The following is a 24,429-nucleotide window of genomic DNA, read 5'->3' on the forward strand; positions in this document are numbered from 1 at the left end:
TGGTGACTTCGTGGCCCAACTGCCAGTGGAACCTGGGTCCTCGACTCTGCCAGCCCCGCAAGGCCCCCCAACTGCCCATTTCTGGAAAGATCTGAGGGGGCGCTGTTGAGCCGGCCGGTGTGGGTGGTGGCGGCTGGCCTGCACGGGAGGGTCAGGAGAGCTGGGCCAACTGGTGGGATGGCACGCAGCCAGGGCGCCCCCGGGAGCTGGGACAGGGTGCAGGCTGCAGGCGTGGGCTGTGTGGTGCCTCCAGGCTCCTCGCGGCCACGGTAAGAAAGCAAAGAGGCGCGAGTTTCCAGTGTTTTATTTAACCCAATGTGGGGGCCGAGCGGCTGGTTCAAGGTGTCATCACATGAACCGTGACATTCCCGCTTTCCCACTCCAGATCTTCGAAGTCCGGCCCGATGCTCCCCGGTTTGTGTCAGGCCAGCGTGGACCTGTGCTCCCTGCGCCCCATCACCCAGACCTGCCCGAGGGCTGACCAGAGCTTCCCCAGGACAAGGCGACAGCTCTAAAGTCAACCCCAGTCTGGGGGCCTTTCCACACCCCTCGCGGCCCAGAGTGGCGTCCAGACCGAGGGCCCCCAGGCGTCCGGGGCCAGCGCCGGCATATCCCACAGATGTCCGTGGGCCACCACTGCCTCCTCACAAGGGTTCTGGGCCTCTTGCCTCCATCTCCTCCCGGTGGGGGGGTGGTCAAGGCGGCCCCGTCCCGATGACCCCGCTCAGTGGCCCCGCAAACCCCCGACTGCTGGACCATGGCCTATGCTGGGCAGGAACCAGGGAGCCGGTGCTGGCCATCAGGGTACGATTCCTTTATTTCTCCCTTCTAGAGCCCCCCCCAAACTCATCCCCCTGCGTCACCCACAGGGCTCCCGCCAGGAAGGGACTGGCTTTTCGAGGCCCTGCTCCCTGGAAAGGGGCCCAAACCCAGCTGAGCTCCCCCCCACACCGCCAGGCTGCCACAATGGCGGCTGTGTAGCCTGCTCTCCGAAGCAGGCCGGGGAAATCACCTCCAGGAAAGGTCCCCTGGGGCCCTGGGGCCCTGGGGCCACAGGACACCAGCCAGGGAGCGGCACAGTATCCTTGCTCCAGGCTCACCGGCCCATCCCAGAGGCCACCTGCCCCAGAACGGGGACCAGAGCTGCCTCAGAAGGTGGCCCTGGGCCAGGGGTCCTCGGAGGCCAGCGGGAGCCCCTCTGCTTAGGAATGCCAGTCTCTCGGTGCACACCGGCCACAGCCATCGTCTGGACGTCGGGGGGACGGAGGTGTTCAGGCCCGCAGATGGTTCTCAGCTCCCTCCCTGGCCAAGACCCCAGAGGGCCACGTGGTAAGTCTGGGAAAACAGCTGGCTTTCCGCTAAAGCCCGCTGCCATGTCTGCTCCCCAGGGCCCTTGCCTCGAGGTCCAGGCCCATCACCTCAAGGCCGCAGACAGAGTCGAAGGGACAAGGCTATAGGCCTCTGCAGCAGCTGCATGTCCCCCAGGCCCCAGCTGGTGAAGCACAGACGGTGTGGTCCTCCTGGGCCGGCCCGCAGGGAAGCAGACAGCACAGAAGCAGCAAGGGGCCCCGCCCTGGGGGCCGGCTTGCTCACTGTCTCACACGCGCACAAACACACAGACACACACACGTCCCAAGGACTGGGGAATGCTGTATCCACTGCTGCCCTAGGGAGCGAGGTGGGGGCCCCAGGGAGGGGCCAGGGCCTCACGTCTGGGCCAGGGAGAGCTCCTCCAGGCCCCCCTTCCCGAGCCGGTACCTGGCCAGGTCCTTCCTGGTCACCAGTCCAACCACCTGCGGGAGCAAAGCCGGGTCAAGGGGGGCAGCCTCCTGCTGCTGTGGAAACTGGGCGCCGCGCCCTGGGGGAGCCCCGGAACTGGGCACCTGGCCAGTCTGGTCCCAAGCCCTGAGCCCCCCCACAGGGGCTGAGAGCAAGTCCCTGTGCCCGCCGTGAGCAGGGCAGGCAGGAGACCCCGGCCACTCACCTGGTTGCAGTTGTCTACCACCACCAGATGCCGGAGGCCCAGGGCCCGGAAGAGTTTGAACACCCGTGGGAGGGACGCATCCTGCAAAGGGGACAGGGCCTCCGCTGAGCTGCTGGCCAGGCCCACCCCTGGAAGGATGAACAGAGGCAGGACGACCGAGCCCGGGACCGCACACCCCTGTCATGACGCGTCTGAGCCGTCCCATCCCCGGCAGCAGCCCGCGGCAGGCACCTGGGGCACCGTGTAGGGAGAGGGGTTCATGAACTCCGACAGGTCCATGGTGCACTCGCGCTCGTCCTGCGACACGTGGATGGACTGGATGGGTGGGAAGCGTGGGTAGGCGTCCCGGAAGTCCTTCAGCCTCAGCCGCCGTCGCACCAGGCCCATGCTGGAGCGCTCCACGAACACCTGGGGGTGGAGTGCGTCAGAGCCCGCGCCCGCGTTTCCCACCCCCCACAGGCGCCCAGCCGCTACCTTGTGCTTCAGGAGGACAATCAGCTGGGAGCGCAGGATCAAGCCCTGAAGCCGGGCTGGCTGGGGGAAGAGACCGTCGTCTGTGAGGAGCCCAAGACCTAGAACCCTCCCGCCACGGGGGGGGGGGGGGGCCCCGCTGCGACCTCTGATGTCTGCTGCGGGGACACCCCGCCAGGCTCCCCCTCGACATGTGGCCGCCAGCTCTGGGCACTGGCAGGCAGTCCACGCGCTCATCACTGCCCAGAGTCCAGGAGCGGCAGCGGGATGCGACCATGGAGTGCGGACGAGGCAGCAAGAGGCCGTGGTGAGATGTGCACTGCCACCCGCGCCACATCCATCCAGACAGCTCCCGGCACGCGTCACGGCCCTGACTCCCGGGCTGGTGGCGCGGCCCGGGGTAGGAGCCTGAGCTGAGCCTGAGTGGTCGGCAACCCCCTAGGCCGCCGCCTCCCGGCCGTGTGACCCAGTTCCTTTGCAGGTGGTGGAGGTGAGCTCGACGTGTCCGCACAGGGTGTCCACCCCACACACCACGCCCGAGGCCATGTGCACGTGTGGGACGGCCACCCCCCTGTGCCCGTGGCCCTGGGTACCTGGGTATCACCAGCAAACTCCACCACGGGGAACCCATTGTGATTGGATGCCGTGTTGCTGAGTATGTCTACGATGACGCCCACCTTCTCCCTCCTCCGTAGGCAGGTGACCGGCGTGCTCATCACCTCCCTGGGGAAGAGCATCTGCTGTGGCCTCACCATAACCGACCACGTGACAGACGCCCTCTCTTCACAGCAAAGTTGAAGCTTGAACAGGCAGGAAGCTGCCAGATGCAGGAAAACCAGGAACAAGGAGCCAGGCGGCCAGCTGCCCGGACACCCAGATACCAGTGCGCCCTCCCAAACCTCCCGGGACTGTCCACTGTTCCGTGGCCCCCCACCGGCCATACCTGGCAGTGAGCGAGTGAGAGGTGACGGGGGCCTCCCAGTGCAGGAAGGGCACGCTCTGCAGCTGAATGTGCATGTCATACAGGCCCTGAGGAGGAGCAGCAGGGGATGTTGAGAGGTGGAGGGCCCCTCCCGCCGCCTCTGCTGCAGACCTCCCAGCCCCCAGTCTCAGGCTCCCGGCCAGGGGCGTGGTGGGGGGATACACAGAGCAGGGGGCAAGGAAGGCAGGCAGGCCTCTTCCCATAAGCCACACCTCAATGAAGATGTCCCCCACGATCTTGGCGGTCATGAGGACCAGCATGATGGGGAAGCCGTACGTCACGTTGCTGGTGGCCTCCATCATGATGACTGTCAGGCTGAGGGTCATCCTCACGATCCCACCTGCCCGGGGGGGTTGGGGGTAGGCTCCAGCCCCTGCAGGCCACTTTGCGCCACCACCCTCATCACCCACTGTTCGTGCCGGCACCCCACCCATTCGTCCTGGTGGTCTAGCCCTGCAGGCTGCAGAGTGGAGATAGCGACCCTGCACGCCACCATGGAATGGACTCGCTGCCTTCCCTTCCCCAAGGGGAAGGCACCTCCTCATTACCTTGGGACACCCACACGGCAGCCAGGACTCACCCAGCTGGGCAGCTGCTCCCATGAGGGCATATTTGCCAGGGTCTGCCCAGATCTGCAGGGATGACAGAGGCGGTGTCAGAGGGGAGGCAGCCCCCTACTCAAGCCCACCGAGATATGTGACCCCCTGGAGGCCCCCAGGCCCAGCAATGCCAGCCCTAGGAGAAGCCCTACACCCCACACGCATGTGCAACCTGGTCTACGGCAGCATCTACAACAACGAAGTCCGGAAACACCCTGGGTGTACCCTGCTTGGGAGGCCCCAAAGGATCTGTGCCATCCACACACGCGACAACTCGGCAGCTACGGCAGGAGCACGCATTCCCAGTGCCGAGGAGGGAACGGGGACAGGTGCATGCAGGGAAGGACGGCGGCACCCCCCATGTGTGCAGAGAGAGCCCATCACAGACAAGCACGGGCGAGACCACACTGAGGCCACGCCTGAGCGACTCCACTGGGAAATGCCTGCAGCAGGCAGATCCACAGAGACAGAGGGCGGGCAAGTGGCTGCGGGGGCTGGGGGTATGGCAGTGACCGCAGTGGGCAGATTTCTTGGGGAGAGGAGTACACCATGTATGACACTAGATGCGTGACCCAGATGACTATCGCACACGAATAACTCCCGAGCTGCACGCTTCCACGGTGGGATGCCTGACAGTGCGTGAATCACCTCTCAAGTAAAAAAGAAAAATCCAGAACCACACCTGGAAGGAAACGTGACGCAAGCATAGCCAAAACCTGGAAAAGGGAGCAGGCAGGGGTGGGGGGTGGGGGTGGGGTGGGAGATCCTCCCTGGTCCACTCACGGTTTTAGAAATCTTATTTCAAAGACTCAAATAAGAAAGGAAAATACAAAAAAAGAAAGCCTAGCCCCTGGAGACCAGGCACACACGTGCCTCAATCACGCACTCTAGTAACACCGAGCATCTCTCCTGATGTGCGTCTCTGTCTGTCATGTCTGCGGACGGCCATGCTGATCGAGTGCTCACATCAAACATCAGCAGCCAGAAAACTCGAGGCCACGCAAACGACCAGGGGCTCAGATGCACCTGTCCCCCTGCACTGGGAGCCCTGGGTCCCAGGCTTGGTGCACAGAGAAGCCAACACTCACTGCGGCCCCTGTAAGGTAGGACAGGGAAATGCCGAAGAGCCGGCCCCAGGCGGCCCCGATGAGCAGGGACGGGATGAAGACACCGGCAGACACCGTCAGCCCGTAGGTCCAGCAGGCCAGGAAGAAGTAGACCAGAGTGAAGAGGCCAAGCGTCATGGGATTGTAGGAGCCTAGGGGAGAGGGGGCTGGCCAGGGCCTGCCATGTGGATTCACCTGGAACACAGCCACCCTGCCCAGCTGCCCAGAACTAGCCCCATCCTCGGTGGCCACAGTGCGGATCTCAGAGGCCTAGTCCTCAAGGCAGGAGGATGGCCGCCTGGCAGGTGGGACCCGGTGTGGCCAGCAGGACACTGACCTGAGGCCAAGGGAAGGATGTGCAGACCCCTGGATGTCAGGGGAGGGAGGCCATCAGCCATCAATCTATAGGAGACACTTCCAGATGCCAGAAGAAACCCATCAAAGCCTGGGACCAACCAGTCCAGGAGGCTGCTGCCTGCCCAAGGGCCCCGCTCGGCGCTCTGTCCCAAGGGCTCAGCCTTCCTGATAAATTGTGGGGACCGTTGCACATGCAGAGAGGCATAAAGACTAGAAAGTTCTCAGTGACCTTGTTCGTGACAAGGAGCAATTAGAGGTGCCCTAAAGGACCCCCAAACGGAAAAGGTGATGTCACAGAATGACAACACGTTGGTGTCTACAGGTGCACACAGCAGGCGCTCTCGGGGGCCCATGTGCTGTGGGTAAAGGCGAGGCTGCTACCCAGATGAGTGCCGTGGAAGGCGTGTGCTAAAAGCAGTGGTCTGCACTCACAACTGGTTCTTTTTTAATTAAAAATGCACACAGCTGGGGGCACCTGGCTGGCTCAGTTGGAGAAGCGTGACTCTTGACCTCGGGGTCGTGAGTCTGGGCCCCACAGTGGGGGTGGACGTGCGTGGCCAGTGTATGTGGAGGCTGGAGGGTGCCCTGTGCAAGCAGTTCCCAGGAGGAAAACACCGGGCGGACAGGAATGTCGTCACCGATGGAGGCAGCCCCAGCAGCCGCCCTCCAGGAGGGGAAGGGCCTGGCCCACCCCTGGGTCCCAACCGCAGCAAGGGTGGTGACCTCCGCCCTCGGGGCCCAGCTGGCCGGAAAGGGACACCGAGGCCCAGGGTCAGTCTCAGAGTAGCCTGGAGGGGTCAAGGCTGGCGTGGGGACGTGTGGCTGACGGCACGGAGCTCAGGCACGCACCTGGGGGGTCGTGGAAGAGGCTGACCACGCTCTTCTCCGGGGTGTTGAAGAAGGCGGCGGCCATGGAGTTGTACTCGCCATCTGCACAGAAGAGCTGCAAGGTTGGAAGAGAGAATGGGCTGGTGGGGCAGATGGTCCCGGCCTGCACGGCGCCAGGGGCAACCACTAACGGCTGGGTCGGGTCATGGCCTCAGGCGGAGGCAGGATGCAAAGAGCCAGGCCCGGGGACGGCGAGGGCTTCAGAGGCAGGTCCTGCATACAGGGGCTTGTCCACAGGACACTGGCCGGTGAGTCTGTCACAGAGGCACGCAGGGACTCCAGGGCTCAGCAGTCGGCACCTGGGCCCTGGCGCCGGCGGGCTCAGCCCTCCCAGGCTGAGCAGAGCACGGTTCCATGACACCTAGGGTCCCCTTCCCCCCCAACCCACCCCCAGCCACCAGACATCTGCTCTGCCTCCATGGCTTTGACGGATGTTTCACATACACAGCGTTAACACGACACAGGGGCCTGTGTGTCTGGCTTCTGTCCACGGTGTTTTTGAGGTTCGTCCACGTGGCAGCATGTCGGGGTTTCAGCTATTTCCACGGCCAAATAAACCCACTTATGGACAAACCCCATTTTGCTGACCGGTTTGCCAGCTGGCAGACACTTGGGTTGATCCCCGTGCGCCGTGGCCACGCTGCAGTGAGCATGTCGGTGCGGGTTTCAGGGCTTCTCGAGTCCACACCCATGAGCCCCCACTACTCAAGTCCCCATGTGGCCCCGGGCGGGGTGCTGCTCTGGGAGGAGGACTGGGGAGACCCGCCCAGCATAACGTCCTCTCTCCCGATGCCCGGCAGGCCCGTGAAGCCCACTTGAGCCCGGAGTTCAGCTGTTGGCCACCCTCCGGCCCCGTCCTGCCTGGTGGACCCGCCCACCAGGCCTGAGTCTCCTACCTGGAGGGGATAGGACACGGAGCTCCCCTGCAGGGGCTGACAATCTCGGGATGAGTAAATGAGCACGAAAGCGACCGTGGCCGTGACCGCAGCCACCAGCATGGCCTCGATCACCTGGAGGCAGGGCCGGTGAATGTACCTAGAGCAAACAGCAGGATGGACCGGGCCTCAGGACGGCTGGACTCCCCAGCAGCTGCCATGGCACCGGAGTCTGTGCCTGAGAGCTCATTGCAGGACACGACTGGGGGTGACACAGCACATGCAATCACCAGGTCACCTCCAGGGCACTCGCCGATGGCATTTTAAGTCCGGGCAAAAGAACAAGAAGGAAGCGCTTCCTCAAGCCCAGGGCCCCCCAAAGGTTTCAGAAACCCGAAAGCTCCCAGAACTGCTCTCCTCACAGGAACAGAGCCTCTGCAGTTCCGACTGTCCCCTGGCTCAGGACCTCCCAGGCCTCCAGCCACGCCCAGCCTCACGTGGCCCCCCAGCCAATGCTGGTCTGTCTCCACCCCCCATACGAACCACCACCGAGAGGCCTGTGGGTACATGGCCTTCCATGCAACTCCACGGGCACAGACCCTCAACACACCCATTTTCAAAGGTCCTGGGTCCACAAAACGGAGGCTTCTCACCTGATTCGAAACATCGTCAGCCAGTAATTCAAGGCATTGAACACGGCCCCAAGAATACCACCTACGGCCAGGAGGGGCAGCATGTAAGGGACACGAGAAAAAGGACAGGAGAACAGGCTCTGTGTCTCTGTGTGCTCTTCGTCAGCACAGCCTGGCAGGCGGACAGGTGGATTTCTCAAAGGCTTTGCCTTCCTTCCAAGGAAAAAGGTTTCTCCAAATAGAAAGCACTGTTCAGAACTCATTCTATTTCTTAGAGGAGTGCCCCACTGAGGGGCTTCTCCAGCAGAGGTAAAGCTCGGTCTTCCACCTGTGGGCTCCCTCCCGGGGGTGCGTGAACGGGGCAGGGCGTGGGAGGACAGCTCATGGGCTGTGGGGGCCACAGCCCCCTCCGGCTACTTCAAAGCTGGGCCAGGCCTGGGATCTGCCAGGCCCTGACCCCGCCACACAATCTGACCCCACTGGAAGTCGCCTGCCACCACCTGGGGAGGGGGTTGAGAGACAGGAAGCATTCCTTCACAGGATGGCCCTTACCCACCACGCCCATGGCAATGAAGATAGGAATCTCGTGGATCGTGTACACCATCGTCTGCAGAGAAGAGAACGAGCATCCTGTGAGAAGAGCATCGCCAGCCCTCTCTGCTCTGATGCGAGCACAGACAGGGCCTCCCTCTCCGCTCTGATGCGAGCACGGACAGGGCCTCCAGCACTTGCATGCACAATCGTGGGCGTCTGAGGGGAGAAGCACGGGTGTTCACAGCAGACCACACTCCCTCTAGGGCTTTCGCCTGCTCCCGGCCCAGGTCTTTGTCCACCTGAAGGTGGGGGACGGCCCGAGCTTTTGCCAAATGGGAATCAGGGGGGCACAAGTGAGGAGGAGCCCCAGGAACACATCTCATGACCCTGAGTGACCCAAGGGCTCTGCTGTGTCCATGTGCGCAGCACCCCCGGGAGCAGGGTCCCAGTGCACGGCACCCACGTGCCCCGGGTGGTCTTAGCACCCCATCCGACAGTCCACAGACTGCCCAGCCCAAACGCCCCGAGAGCACCCAGAGGGTGTCAGATGTCCTAACCTGCACAAGTAGGTCAGCTGTGAGCTTCCCTAAGTCAACTCCCGGCCCCTAGAGCTCAATCCTGCAGCTAAGAGCAACCATTTCCCAAGAGTCCACATCCTTGGGATGAACCTTAAATACGTGGCCATGGCTCCAGCCGGAGAAAAAAGCAGAAGGAACAAGAAAGCAAAGCATATTACCTCTGTGTCAAATCTTCCAAAATTGATAAGCCCTGGGCTGGAGAGGTCCCATATGTTTCCATGGTAAATGCTCAGGACAAAATTCAGGGTGAAAGTGGAAATCATGGAAGCAAAGAACTGTGGGCAGAGAGGAACACAAGTGCCATCAGAACTAAGCCCGCCCAGCTGAAGCCCCGGGGCTTGGATCCCGGGGGGCCAGGAGGGGGTTGTGGGGGGGGCGGGGGTTTGAAGGGGGACCCTCCCCTCCCATCACTCAGGAGGTGCCTGGCCCCTCATGACTTGGTGAGCACTTTGCAGCCTTGTCTGGATAAGTGTCGGGGCCAATCCAGTGATGGAGCCGAGGGACGAGGTGAGCGGCGCGGTCTGGGGGTCCCGATGAGGAAGACAATAGGGTACAAACAAGGCCCACGGCCGACGGGGGAGGCACATGTGGCGGGAGGACAGTGAGCAGCTCAGGTCGAGTGACGGGCAGAGCCAGCCATAGCAGCCCCGCGGGGTTGAGAGCCCAGGGGAAAGCACCACAGTGCGGGCCAAGAGCCAGGTTCCCGCCTGGGCAATGGAGGCCAAAGGACGGCATGGCCTGACCTCCACAAGGAAGCGGCCCTCTGTAGGCACTTACTATTCTCCATGTCAGGAACTGGTTCCAGAAGGAGGCACCCTCCTCCAAGCTGAACAGGACCCCACCTGGAATGGAAGCAGCCCAGCCCGGATGTGCTCCCCAGTACACACAGGGGAGCCTGCGCCCCATGCAGCCTCACACCCCACAACCCTGGGGCACCAAGACTGGCAGAGGCAGACCCCGGGCCTGTCGGGGGCACGTGCCTGCACCCTCACCCCGTACTCAGAGTCAGCAAACACCAAGACCCTCCTCCACACAGGAGGGACCGAGGCCTCCCCCATGCAGCCGTCCTCCTCACCCACGGGGGCTCCGAATGCGGCAGACACGCCGGCCGCAGCTCCCGCCGACACAAAGTCCCGCTTCTCCGTGTCCCTGCGGAAGTACTCAAAGATCTGCAATGGGGACACGTGGGAAGATGCTTCAGCCAGCTTCCCCAAGGGCGCTCCCTTCAGAGGGTGGCAAGGCTGGTGAGCGCCATGGAGACAGGGCCCGAGGGAGAGGGACAGGGGACAGGATGGGTCTCTTGACGGTCCACTGACGTGGATTCACGAAGACCACAGAACAGACACAGCAGCACACAGCGCCCCCACAGACCAAGAGCCAAGAAAGGAGGCTCAAGACGATGATGAACCTTCAGACCGCGCCAGAGACCCATCACACGCCTCAAAACCCCGCGGGAGATGGGAAGAAGGCCAAATAAACAAGCCACTGAAAACATGACCTTGATGTAAAAACACAAGACTGTCCTGTAAAAACCGCAAATGTCTCTGAACTCCCATGTAAAGTCAGTGCAACACCCATCAGAATGCTGGCTTTTGAGGGAAACGTGACAAACTGAAAACAAAGCAGCTTCAATCTGCATGTGAGCCACTCCTGACCTCCTCTGAGGCTCTACGCGCCTTTGGGCGAGGCCATGGTCCCAGCAGAGCCTCCCAGGGATGCTGGGGTTGTCCACGTCAGGAGAAGAGCACTCACCTTGAAATCGCGCTTCAGCGACGTTGACCTCCCCTGGGAAATCCCAGCAGCGATCACAGAGCCCGAGTGAATCATCGGCCCCTCCTGGAAGCACAGGACAGCCGCTCTCAGATACGCATGGCTCTGAGAGAACAAACTGGCCTTGGGTCACAGGCAGTGAGCAGGGCTCCGTTACCTTTCCCACCGCCAGTCCGCCCACCACGGACAGGATCACACCAGACACTTTGATCACGAGGGTCTAGAACACAAAGGAAGGTACGTCAAGTCTCTGATTAAAGGCCACACACAGTCCGAGAACGTGTAGCAAAACTGTCCGTGAAGTGATCCAGACTATGCTCCCAGCTCCAAACCCATGAGACAAGGAAGGCGCGCAGGAGGGCCAGCACACAATGGGCATCCTCGGTGCTGGGCTTCAGGCCAATTCTTTCCTGCCTTTGCAAACCTTCCAATTTTCTATCCCGAGAAGTTGTGTGTCCCAGAGAGCCGAAAGCCGCAAGTCCTGCTCCTCTGGACACATACCAGGTGTATCTGTTAACCCTGTGCCCACCAGGGTGGACCCTGCTGTGTGTAGCAGGCACTGGCCCTCCCCGAGGCCGCCCTGCTCCCTCAGGCTGCCACCACCGGTCCTGCACCCCCAGTGCACAGCTGCAGACCCCAGAGCATCCCGCCCCAAACGGGCCAACCCGACACCTGGAAATGACCCCCGAGGAACCACGCTCCCGACACCCCAATCTCCTCAGAAACGGGGCATTACCGAAAATGTTAAGTGTAATGAATATCAAGGAAAACTATAAAAACAGGAAAAACCTCACGGTAAGTGTACCTACCACTCTAACAGAGCCTTTCTCTTCCTGAGATAGTAACCACCGTGCAGAACTTAATGCGTTCCACACAGCAGACGCCCCATTAAAGCACGTGTGCACAATTTAAAACACGTAAGAGAAAATTTTACCCCCTTCCAAAGTTTACGTGAAATGCACACGCACGCTCGTGGGCAGCACAGTGAGTGAGTGAGTCCAAGTCCCAGAGGTGCTGGGAGGCAAACCGGTAGCGCCCAGCCCAGCGCCCGCTCCGGGCCTCACCTTGAGCCGGACCACATGGGGGATCTTCACCCCGTTGAGAAAGCACTTGATCTGGGGAATCCCACTGCCAGCGGCGACCGGCTGGAAGGAGAGAGAGGCCGTGCTATGGCCGCACTGGCCCAGGCGGACACGGCCACACAGTGTCCGAGCAGGGGACAGCTGCCCATGGAGGGGTTCCCGCTTCTCCCCATTCCAGAGGCAGTGATGATGGGGGGTAGTGGGGAACAGGCCATGGGAGGGGTCAGGAATAGGGCAGAGGAGGCCCAGTGTCCCCAAGGGGGAGTGGGGGGCACCACACTGCACTGCAGATAGAAGCTTCCAGATGCTACAGCCATGACAAGGGAGAAGCCAAGAGGCAGGCCACAGGAAGGGAGGCTTCTGGGAGAAGTCCCGGAAAGAAGGGGTGCTCCCTTCCACCTGGACCAGCCCTGCTGCTGAGGCCCCGCACGGCCTGGGCACACCCCCCAGTCCTCGCTGCGCAGGGCAGGAGGAGCGCCGCGGGACCCAGGCGCCTTCTGCTTTGCATATCTAACACCTGCACCAGAGGCCCCGCTGGTGTAGCCATGCAAACCTCGCCAGCAGGAGTCAGGGTTCCCACCCACAGGAACCCCTGCTGTGACCTCCTGGTGGCCGTACCTCCACAAAGGCGACGATCGCAGAGCCCACGAGCACGAACGCAGAGTTCAGTGTGGCCCACAGCAAGAGGGAGAAGGAGAGCCCGCCTCTCTCCGTGAACTTGTCGATATCTGGCACTCATCAAGGACGAGTGGCAGCTTCACCCCTGGCCTGCCTGCCGCACTCCTGCAGCCCAGCCTCCTGAGCCCAGAGCGCCATCCCGGGCACGAGATGCCACCACGCAGCCACGCCTCCCCCATGTGGTTGGCAAACACGCCCGGCTCGGAGGCCTCACCGCTGGCCCCTCCTGGGACCGGGGTGTTCTGCGGCGGAGCCAGTGCCCCCTTCTGTGCTGGGGACTATGGACAAAGGATACTGTCCTTGACGACCTTGTACTTCAGGCCAGCCACGTTCTCCACCACGATGTCAATGAAGCAGGCCACAAGGCCCGTGAGGATCCCAATCATGGCACAGATGACCCAGCGCTTCATCTCCACCGTCCGGAAGGCCTATGGGGAGGGCAACCATCAGAAGCAGGTGCAGTGGGGGTGGTCTCCGCTCACAGGCCACTCTGGAGATGGTGCGACCAGCCCCTGGGGTTCTGCAGGCCACCACCAGCAACAGCATGCCACATGTGGGACCCCGCATCCTGGGGAGGCAGCCTCTGGTCAACATCTCAGAGGCGGTGGGCCTTCCCAACCAGCTCACAATTGGTAACTGACAGCCTAGGCACCCGACTCTGCATGTCCTTCTCCATCACACGCACCTGACACACCCACTCCCACCCCGTGTCCTGTATTGGTGTCTCTGGCTCCAAGACACAAACCAGTAGAATGAATGGTGACTCCAGAATCAGAGGCTCGAGGACCACGGAGGGAGTGGGAGATGGCTGTGCCCAGCCCGGGGAGCAGCACCAGGCGGCTGAGAGCAGGGCGTGTTGCGAGAACACTGCAGCCCAGACTCACCATGTGGTTGATGCGCCTCTCCTCCTCCAGGAACAGCTGGTTCTCACTGTTGTCGTAGTCCAAGCTCTGCAAGATGGCACACACAACGCAGGGCTGACCCTGATGCTCCGGGTTCACAGCAGGTGGAGGTGGGCAGGGGGACAAGGGGCCCAGGGGCTGCGTGGGATGGGGGCGCAGAGGGAGAAGGCCCACCTCGTACTTGAGGGACAGGAGCTTCTCATTGTGCGGGATCTCCTTGGGGAAAGGGTGAGGGGGGTCCATCTCCTGCAGAAGGAAGAGGCAGAGCCACACTTGACAACCCGCACATGTGGGAACAAAGCACGAATGAGAAGGGAAGGGGGCAGATGTCCGTCTGGCCCACGAAACCTTCCAGGAGTCTGGAAGTGCAGGCCCACGCCCTTCAAGAACGCAGACACACGTTCCAGACAAGGTGCCAGCAGATTGGGTCCCTCGGTTTGTCCCAGCAACACATCCAAAAATCGAGGGACATCATGTTTGTGGAACCGTGAGAAATATGTTACTAATGCACGTCCCAGGTGCTGGCACCAGACTCCGAAATCCTGCAGCCTCTCTGGAGGGTGTTTTCTGTGTGCTCGGACACAGGTGGGGGCTGCTAGCCAGAGAGATCAAGGCTGACTAGAGGGTAGAACTCTCAGCTCCACACCCTGACCTGTGACCTCTGCAGAGGGGTCGGGGCTGGAGACTGAGCCCAACACCCTTGACCAATGATCTCATCAACCACGCCTGTATAACCCCTCCAAAATGAAGGGGTTCTGGAGCCTCTGGGCACATGGAGGTGCCAGGAGAGGGAGGGTGGCGCTCCCGGGCAGGAGGCAGGGCCTGGAAGCTCCGAGCTCCTTCCCCACCCTCACACCCCCCCATCCACCCCGTGGGTCTCTTCCATCTGCTGTTCCCGAGTCATAGCCTTGATGATGAACCAGTAACTGAAGTAAGGTGTTTCCCTAAGTTCTGTGAGCCGATCTAGCAAATTATGGCACTCAAGAAGGGGGTCGTGAGAACCCTGACTTACAGCTGATGACACCCTGGACATGGTGGCGAATTCATGGGATGGGGACTTCAGCCTGCGGGGGGGAGGTCTGCATTCATGCCGGGCAGACAGTGTCAGAATTGAGTTAAATTGTAGGACACTCGGTGTCTGCACAGAACTGGAAAATTGCTTGCTGAGGAAAACCCACACATTTGGCATCTCCAGTGTTGTGAGTAAAAACAGCTCAATACCATTTCAACAGAATAAAGGACAAAATCCTCATGATCACCTCAACAGATTCAGAAAAAGGATCTAATAAAAATTCAACACTCCTTCATGACAAAAATATGTCACAAAGAACAAAAAGGAACCTCCTCAACCTGATCAGGGCATCTAGGAAAACCCCACAGCGAGCATCCCACTCGATGGTGAGAGACTGAAGCTTCTCCCCTAAGATCAGGAACACAAGGGGCACCTGCTCTGGCCCCGCCCACTCCACACGGTCCTGGAGGTCCTACCAGGGCAGGTGGGCAAGAAGATATAAAAGGCATCCAGAATGAAAAGGAAAAAATAAAACTCACTATTTGCAAATAACATGACCTCATATACACAAAATCCCCAAAAATACACTAAAAAATTATTAGAATAAAGCATTCAATAAGATTGAAGGATATGAGATTGGTATGCAAAAATCAAAGGCTTCCCTACACACCTGCAAGGAACAGCCAGAAATGAAATTAAGAAAACTACGCACAACAGCATCAAAAATAAAATAAAATTTATTCCTCAAATACATTCAACAGAAAAAATGTAAGACGTGTGCGCTGAAAACCACAAAACACTGTTGAGAGGAACAGGAGATGTGAGTAAATGGAAAGACACTGTGTTCACGGGTCAGAAGACGAAGCATGAAGCCCCAGCTGGCGTCCTTGAAGAAATGGACACGCTGGTCCTAAAACCACACGGAAATGCAAGGGATCTTGAGCAGTCAAAATGATCTTGAAAAAGGAGAACAGGGGTGCCTGGGTGGCTCAGTCGTTAAGCGTCTGCTTTCGGCTTAGGTCATGATCCCAGGGTCCTGGGATCAAGTCCTGCGTTGGGCTCCCTGCTTGGCCGGGAGTCTGCTTCTCCCCCTCTGCTGCTCCCCCTGCTCGTGCTCATGCACTCTCTCAAAATAAATAAATAAAATCTTAAAAAAAAAAAAAAAAAAAGGAAAAAGGAGAACAAAGCCGGAGGACTCTCACTTCCTGGTTTCAAAATTCACCACAGAAGCTCTAGTCCTCCAGACGGCGTGGCCCCGGCACAAGCACAGACATGGGGATCAGTGGAAGACAAGCAGAGCCCTGGAAGAAACCCCCACGTTTACGGCTAACTGATTCTCTGACATGGTGCCAAGACGACTCATTAGGTAAAGAGCGTTTTTTCTGAGAAATGGTCCTGGGAAACTGGACACCCATACACAAATGAAGCTGTACCCTTGTCTTCCACCAAACACAAAATTAGTGAAAAATGTATGGAAGGTCTAAAATCACAGAATTCTCAGAAAAAATACAAGAGAAAATCTTTATGACCTTGGACTAGGCAGTGGCTTCTTAGATACGACACCAAAAGCACAGCAACAACACAAAGAACAGTCAACAGGACTTCATCAAAATGAAAGTTTTTGTGGGGCACCTGGGTGGCTCCCTTGGTCGAGCGTCTTAACTCTTGACTTCGGTTCAGGTTGTGATCTCAGGGTCATGGGACTGAGCCCCAAGTCAGGCTCTGTGCTGGGCGTGGAACCTGCTTAAGATTCCCTCTCTCCCTCTCCCTTGCCCGTACCCCACCTACCCACTCTCTAAAAAAAATTAAAAGTTTTGTGCTTCCAAGGAAACTGTGAGAAAGTGAGACCACCCAAAGAATGGAAAAAACTTTTTGCAGATTTTGTACCTGATGAACAATGTACATCTAATGTACTAAGAACTCTTATAACCTGATGATAAAAACACAAAAAACCCAATTAAAGTGGCACAGGATCTGAACTGACATTTCTGCAAAGAAGACATACGCATGGCCACCAGCACAGGAAAGATCAACTGGCCATCACCGGGCATGAGAGGGACACAGGTCAAAACCACAAAACCCTGAGGAGGAAATCACATGCAAGGCTGGGGAGTAGGGCAGGCTCAGGAACATTCCCCAGTAGCTGCCAGACAGCCTGGCACGGGGGCGGGAGAGAGGATATCACACTGTCCAAAGGTCCCTGACCCCAGAGATCCCTGTCCCCAGAGCTCACCTCCAGCCCACTCAGTGCCCCTCTCCCACACATGGTGCCTGCTGCCCTGGCCTTGCTTCCTGCATTTCCACAGGACAGGCTCTGTGCTCCCTGCTGGGATGCACTCGTCCCATCTCTGCTCACCTGGCTCAGCCTCAGGGGACATGGACCCTCAGAACCAACTTCTCTGGTCACCCAGGCTCTGGCGGCCCCACGGTCTACTCCTCATTTTGTACCCCCCACCGCCCCGCTCTGCACGGAATTGCTCACATCTGTCCCCCAGCTCTGTATAGACTGCCCACACCTCACCTGCCCCCCCACATGGACCGGCCCACACCTGTCCTCCCGCTGACCGCCCACACCTGCCCTCCCGCTCTGCACGGCCCTGTTTGCTGTCCGTCCACCACCTTCTTTTTGGGCGTTTACTGCCTGCACTCTGCTTGGCACCTCCACAAGAGCAGGCTTCGTCCTTCCTGGGGGCGGGTAGGCGCTGAGAACTGAAAGGTTGGGGAATGAGTCTACTACTCACCGGGTCGAGCAGCTCATCGTCCAGCTCCACGTTGCTCATCTGTCCGATCCGGAAAAATGCTGAACGTGGCGACTAGAAGCATAAGAGAAATCGTGGGGTGCTCGGTCATAGGTCGTGCGGTCAGTGCTGGACCCCAGAGAAGTCCAGACCTTCTTTACCCCAGAGGCCCCGCTCCCCCCCCTTGGCCTAAGGCACGGCTGAGACTACAGACACCCGCCAGCCCTGGGGACCAAGGGCTGCAGGGCGCCCATGCCAGCATCCTTCAGGCTCCCCCACCCCACCCACTTCCCGTGTCCCCTCATCATGAGACTAAGGGGCTCCGACAGGCAGGTAGCTGTGCCCGGCCTCCAGGCAGGCCCTCCAGATACGTGGCCACACTGCCGCCAGCCACCGGGGACAGACAAGCAGACACCGCACGGCCATGGCAGAGGCCTAGGAGGCAGAACGCAGGCACCTGCCATGTTTGTATTTCAGAGAAACACGTTTCAGGGTCAGTAGGTCCCAGATGCTGCGTGGAAACATGACCCCTGGTTTCTCTTAAGTGCAGATGGGGCTGGGCGCCCTGCCGTTTATCCAGCGGCCCTGCACTCGATGGAAAACCTGCCGCAGCAACGAGAACAAATCCTATAATCGTCCCCCTGATCCACGGCTTCGGGCGCGTGTGGTCAGCAGGAAGCAGATGACCGTCTTCCTGCCGTGTAGTCAGAAGGTCAGCAGTCACCTCGTGCTGCATCACAAGGGGCCGCTCTCCTCACTTGAAACCATCACATGGGCATTTGCCACCTCACACCCCCACAGGAGCACGGGTGAGGGTATATTGCTACAATTGTTCTACTTTGTTACCAGCTTTCGCCCTAACCTCTCACTGTGCTTAACTTACTAACACTGCCAGAGCCAGGTGCCTGTAGTGAACACAGTCCCCGCAACGCCCGTTACCCCGGCTACCGCGGCACACGCTCGCCCCACAACAGGGGGAGCTTCCGAGCAGCATGCTCACGTGAGGATCAGTGTGCTCCTGTGCACAGCTGGGCACTCTACTCCATGTGCGTGCACTCAGCGCCAGTAACACGGGGGGTGCGGAGAGAAATACGGATTCCTCTTTAAAAACACTGACAATGCCCCCAAACTGCTGAATCCAATGAGAAAGGCAGGGTGGGGCTCCCGAGCTCCAAGCCTCCGGCAGGAAGGCTAGCCCTGCTGGCCACTGTGCCAGCCCAGCAAGGGATCCCAGTTCTCAAGCCAACGGTAGCCAGGAGGGGCCCGGACCTGGCTGTAGCCTCTGCTCACACAGGACACGTGTAAGCAGGGGGGGTTCTGGGCCACCAGCCTGGCCACAGCAACACCAAATGCATGTCCTTGGGGACGTGTCTGTACACGCAGACCAGCCAGACAGGTTTGCATGTCCATGCAGAGATGGACAAACCCAGCGGAGCAAGGCCAGGCAGTGCTCAAAGTCCAAGCGTGAGAGGCACAGGAGAACGTAACCCTCCCTCCGACCCGGCAGGTGGAGCCACAGAGAAAGGCAGCCTGGCCACTTTCATCTCACCCACCACTGATCAGAGAAGAAGCTCGGTTACACCGGGCAGTCATCCCTCCACAACAAGTGGGCCCACAGTCGGGGCCCATCACACATCTCCTCTCACATCTGCAGTTTCCAAGAGCCAGGCTGCAGCCTCAGGAGAGGTGTGACAAGAATGGGTCTGGTCAGGGGCGCCTGGGTGGCTCTGTCGGTGAAGGGTCTGCCTTTGGCTCAGGTCATGATCCCTGGGACCTGGGATCAAGCCTCATGTCGGGCTCCCTGCTCAGTGGGGAGCCTGCTTCTCCCTCTGACCCTCCTCTGACCTGCTCTTTTTTTGAAAAAAAAAAAAAAAAAAAAAAAAAAAAGAACGGTCTAGTTGGCACAGACGCACTCGCTCAGGTGACACAGGTCCTCAGCGCCCAACCAGAGGATGCGAGCGAGGCGGGGCAGCCTGCACCCCAAGACAGCACGCCTGGACTGGGAGGTGGAGGCCCCTCCCTTCCCCCACTTCTCTTTTCTGGGCTTTAAGTGCATCTTCCAGGAAATATCTTTCGTGATGAAACAAGCCATTTACTTGGAGCTCAGTGATTTACTTGCTACTGTGTCTGTTTCTTTCTCTTGAACACAGGTTAGATTACATACCGGGTCCTCAAACTGCTGACACGCACAAGAGCCTGGACGTAATCTCTGGGGTGTGATGCTGAGTGAAAGCAGACAATCCCAAAAGTGTGTAAAAGATTACACACTGAGCAGCCGCACGGACCTGACACTCAAAACGTTGGGCCAGGGCAATGGGAACAGATCGGGGCGCAGGAAGGGTGACCACAGAGGCAGGACGAGAGAGCTCCGTGCTGAGGCTCGCACTCTGCATGCTGACTGCGGTGGTGCAGATGCGGGACTTAAGGGTGGAGAAGTGCCCACGTGCCCACGTCAACGTCCCGGTGTCACCTCGGTGCTGTCATTCTGTGGGCCGGAGGCCGTGGAGGAACCTGGGGCAAGGCGCACGGGCCCTCTCTGTACGGTCTTGTCAACTTCCTGTAAATCCATACTTATCTGTAAACATTTTAAAAATGTACATGCAAATGGGACGGCCACATCACACTGAGAAACTTCCGTGCATCACAGGAGACAAGAGAGCGAGAAGGCAGCCTACACTATGGGAGAACATATTACACATCGCATACCCGAAAGGAGTTTACATCCACAACATGTCAAGAACTCCTACAAGTCAACAACAAAAACAACCCGGTTAAAAAAAGTGGGCAAAGGACTGAAGACACGTCTCCAACGGTGACACACGCACAGCCAATAAGCACACGAAAACACGCTCAACACCACCAGCCAAACCACAGAGCAGCGCGTGCGGGGAGGATGTGGGAAGCTGGTGCCCTGCACACTGGGGTGGGGGAGCACGATGGTGCAGCGGCTGTGGAAAGCAGGGTGGCGCTTCCTTGGAAAATGAAACACAGGATGACCATGTGACCCAGCAATCTGACCCCTGGTGTGTCCTGAAAAGAGCTGGAAACGGGAACCCAGAGACCCTTGCACACCATGCCCATGGCAGCAAGATTCACATCAGCCAAGGGGTGGAAGCAGCCCTTGTGTCCCCTGACAGATGAATGGATAAACATACCATGGCCCATATGGGCAACAAAAAGTTTCCTGGCCTTAAAAAGGAAGGAAATTCTGCAATCCGCTACAACACGGACGAGCCTCAGGGACGTTATGCTAAGAGAAAGCAGCCCGTCACAAAAAAACCAACACCGTATGATTCCACTCACAGCACAGTAGATTTCTAGAACAGTCAGGTTTATGGAGACAGAGAGTAGAAGGGTGGGCAGGAGGGGCTGGGCTGAGTGTTTCATGGGGACAGTTTCAGTTGTGCAAGATGGACCAGTTCCCTGGGTAGGTGGCGGGGCCGGTTACACAACACGTGAATGCTTCTAACCCCACTGAGCTGTATGTTTCAAACTGGTCAAGGTGGTAAGTTTTGTTATGTGTTTTCACTCAAAGTAGAACCAACTTTAAAAACAATCTAAAGGCCATTTGCTGTCCCGCTGGCTGTTGTGTGTTCTAGCGGCCACCAGGCTCCACACTCAGCACGGAGGACAGAGGGCTCCAGCAGCCAGAGGCTTCCAGGCCAAGCACGCAGATGCCCATAAACAAAGTAAGTGCAAGTGTGAGGAAGCCTGTGAGGTCAGGTGGACAAGGAGGCCTGCAGGCTGAACCCCAATGAGGAGAAGGACTAAGCTGTACAGCGGGGGGCTCTCGGGACCCTCTATCTAGGCCTGGGCCCAGCCTTGTCCCTCAGCTCTCAAGTCTACGCCCCTACTGCAGGCGGTGGTCTGTCCCACCCCCACTGACCCTGCACAGGTGGTACTGAAGGCAGGAGGGACACAGATCTGGGGAACCCTCAGGGAGGGCACTGCAGCAGCCAGCCTGAACCCTACAAAGTGAGGCTGTGGGTAGGCAGACAGAGAGGGAGGAGAGCAGGTCAAGGATACTAAGGCAGAGGAACTTCCAGGAAGAGCTGAGCCTGGTGCTAAGAGCCACCTAGGAGAAAGACGGGGTGCTCACTTATTGTAGAGAACTCAAGGGGCCAGTGAGGACAACAGATGACCCACCCCTGAGCACCCCTTCCGTGCCCCTGACACTCTCAGGCTGTGGTCTGTGGCTCCAGCCATCAAGGCAGGACACAGAGGTAACCCAGTTCCCAGAGAAACAAGATCTGTAGAACTGACTCTAAACACTAACCTGAGAGTCCTACACCCGCCTGCCTCCCCCACCCTCCCCCGGCCCCAAGGTGTCTCAGGTGGAGCTTCCTAAAGCCGAGGTCCCTGGAAATGTCCTGCATTTACAAACACTGCAAATACCCCACCCCTCCACCTCTGGAGCATCTGTTTCCGTCTCAAAGTTCCCTGTATAAGTTCTCGAAATGCTCCGCTTCCCACTGCCCACACACATGACCATGACTTGCTGGCTGACCTCACCCCCTCCTTGTCCCAGCGGGAGAATGGCAGTGACTCGCTGGTAACTCACCATCACCTCACACTCCAGCACGACCGGCCCAGGGGCCTGACAAAGGGAACAGCGACCAACAGGTGGCTCTCAACAGCCTGCTCCGGGGAAGATGGAGGCTGAGCTCAGGCCAGTCACCAGTGTATCCTGCCGGGGGCTGTGCCTACTCCCCCCTGGCACTTAGCAGCCTGGCAGGGTAGCCACGTGGCACACGCTGCCCAGAGCAGCTACTTCAGGAGCTCGGCAGGCTCTGCTCGCACCAACACCACCACCATCCAACTCTGGACACGATGCAACAAACCCCAAAGGGCCAGGAGGTGGCCATGAGCTCCCACGTCTGATTCACTAGAACGTTCCTGTAGGGTGGTTGTTGGTCCGGGCTGTCATTTTAGTTCAAATAGCCCCGGACTGACAGCAGCTTACAGGCCACCATCTGCTGCAGAGCCTAGCGCTGAACTCAGCCTGCGGGCCCAAAGCAGATCTTCCCCACAAGAAAGCCGGCATCAAGGAATCCCATCAGCGGCCAGCGGAGTCACCCCATGAATGATAACCCAATGACAGTTGCTTTCGTGCTGCTCTTTCCAACACTAATCCACTGAGAGTGCCTACTGTCCACCAGCTGGGACAGGCACTGCTCAGCACAGCACACACATTCACCTTTCTGCAGGGAGGACCCTGAAGCAGAAGAGGCCATGGGGCTTGCCTCCTGGGGTGCAGAGCGGTCTCCCCCTTGCCACCGGTCCGCACAAGGCGGGCTACGATCTTTGAAGACTGAAATCTCCAGCTTCCTGCAGAACTCTCCCTGAAGTAAAGCCAAATTCAAAGGCAGCAGCTGTCCCTTACAGGTCTGACCCGCCTCTCTCCCCACTCCAATCTACTTTCCAAACTCACAGAGGATCTCAAACACACTCTCCATCCTTTCCCACCTATTGCCCCCCTGAGGGTCTTGCACTCCTCAAGACTGGACCCAAATGGGACCTCTCCTGCCCTTGGGGCCCCTCACACAGTCTTCACAGAGCACCAGGCGTGTTTCTCCACGAGCCTACATCCAGTAGGAAGGAAGCTGCTTCTGCTCCCGTGTTCCAGGCAAACTGCATGCAGCTGGGTACACAGTAGGTACTTAATAATTCCTTTTTAATTGCTTAAGAGAAACTAGTCAGGTGTTGCTAAACACAAATAAACAATAAAGTTGCAAACATTTTTTTAAGACTGATTTTTTTTAAGAGTTCAAAAGGCTCTTCTTAAAAAAACCCAACACCCGTGTCTACTTGCAAGAGAAGTGGGAAATGCACATTCAGTCCTGAGATAAACCCAAATTCCACCTTACCGTTTCCAGTCTCTTTACCTGACGACCCTTAAAGCCAGTTTTACAATTCCATTTGGTAGACCCCAGGTTACTTTCTTTTAAAGGGAAAAAATAATGTTCCAAGAAGAAAATAACAAAGCACCCTTAAGGCTCCCCTCCAAATTAGCCATTTCAGATCACATCTCATGTAGACACAGAGAGCATTTCGGGACAAAATTTCACTCAAAAAGCAGACTTGCACTTTCACTCTGATGTGTTTCCAAGGGACTGGGGGAACCTGAAGATAAGCCCTACAGAAACAGCCTGACGTTTGTGTCCTTCCTAATTTTTAAGGACCATTCTAACGTTTAAAGGACAGATACTGAACAACAGAAGAACAAATACCAAAAGTAGAATAAGACCAAACAACGCATAAAAACAGCTCATTAAATCAAAATGAACACAACACACATACGTGCATGCAAAGACGCCATCCGCATCGCTAACGCGAACACACGGCAACCACTCTGACTTGTTGCTTACAGCGTCTGTCTGCACGCTCTCATTTCATTTAGTTGGTAAGGAAAACTGGGTGCAAATACCTGTCATTTCTAAGATCGCCCTGTACCCATCCCTGCAGAGAAGAGTGGCCCACAGAGCCCCACACTGCAAGAGAAAACTCGGCAGGCGGAAGCTCGTGCGCGCTCAGAAAACAGTGTCATGGTGAGCTCGGCCTGCTCCTCGAACCCCACCAGTCACCCGGCCCAGAGCTTCCTCCCAAGACTCCAGAACCCCAGGGCCTAGGTTCCGATGCCAGCAAATGCCATCTGCCAAGGAAGACCCGGGGCACGTTCCCGCACCCGTCCGTGGCTCAATTCCCTCCTCTTCACCGGGGGGCGGGGGGAGCGATGGAAGCACCAATGCGCCGGTCAGCACCCGCCAGGCACAGGGCCAGCCACCGGCGAGTGAGCGACCCTCCGCCTGCCAGAGCCACTGACTCCCGAGTCCGAGCGGCGGGGAAGGCCCGACCCACGCCCGCCACGTCGACGCCGGCTCCCGGCGGCGGGGAGACTGAGGCGCGGGCCGGGGCTCTCCCGGCGGACGGCCTCACCTGACGGGCGGCCGCCGGCCCGGCCCCGTTCAACAGCGGCGTGCTCTCGCCGGCCGGCGCCCCGGGCCGCGCCGTCCTCCGCAGCAGAGGCGCCGCCTCGTCGTCGTCCAGGTCGCGGCCGGACCACGACACCTTCTTAGACACGTTGGCCATGGCCCGCTGCGGACGGACCGGCCCGAGAAGCGCGGCGGCCCGGTGTTTGTTCTCGTGACCCGCGCCGCGGCCACGTGACCCACGAGGACGGGCCACGTGACGCGCGGCGGCGGCCGCGCAGAGCCGTGCGCGCGGGGGCCCTTCTGGGAGTT

At 58.8% G+C, this 24,429-nt stretch overlaps 1 protein-coding gene across 4 annotated transcripts; it reads right to left on the minus strand.

The window, feature by feature from the left end:
- Window positions 1–287: 287 nt before the first annotated feature.
- CLCN7 (chloride voltage-gated channel 7) lies at window positions 288–24,357 on the minus strand. Of its 4 annotated transcripts, XM_045874643.3 has the most exons (25): window positions 24,125–24,357; window positions 17,192–17,263; window positions 13,613–13,684; window positions 13,421–13,486; window positions 12,832–12,964; window positions 12,477–12,586; window positions 11,841–11,921; window positions 10,934–10,996; window positions 10,759–10,842; window positions 10,082–10,175; window positions 9,784–9,848; window positions 9,165–9,281; window positions 8,447–8,501; window positions 7,916–7,976; window positions 7,284–7,422; window positions 6,349–6,442; window positions 5,125–5,294; window positions 4,018–4,069; window positions 3,650–3,777; window positions 3,399–3,484; window positions 3,049–3,178; window positions 2,459–2,518; window positions 2,216–2,392; window positions 1,985–2,065; window positions 288–1,793 (listed from the first exon to the last, which is right to left on the minus strand). In XM_045874643.3, the coding sequence occupies exons 1-25, from the start codon at window positions 24,275–24,277 to the stop codon at window positions 1,707–1,709; spliced, it is 2,430 nt and encodes an 809-aa protein (XP_045730599.1). In that variant the 5' UTR covers window positions 24,278–24,357; the 3' UTR covers window positions 288–1,706. The 4 variants fall into 4 exon arrangements, with proteins under 4 accessions (XP_045730599.1, XP_064448375.1, XP_064448377.1 ...); XM_064592305.1 differs by having other exon boundaries at window positions 2,216–2,518; XM_064592307.1 differs by lacking the exon at window positions 24,125–24,357 and adding an exon at window positions 19,353–19,635 and having other exon boundaries at window positions 2,216–2,518.
- Between the last annotated feature and the right edge of the window lie 72 nt (window positions 24,358–24,429).

This window comes from Mirounga angustirostris, unplaced genomic scaffold, assembly GCF_029215605.1.
Source record: "Mirounga angustirostris isolate CCGP_5_RB_7025 unplaced genomic scaffold, mMirAng1.0.hap1 SCAF_5, whole genome shotgun sequence".
In the NCBI taxonomy this organism is placed as follows: Eukaryota; Metazoa; Chordata; class Mammalia; order Carnivora; family Phocidae; genus Mirounga; species Mirounga angustirostris.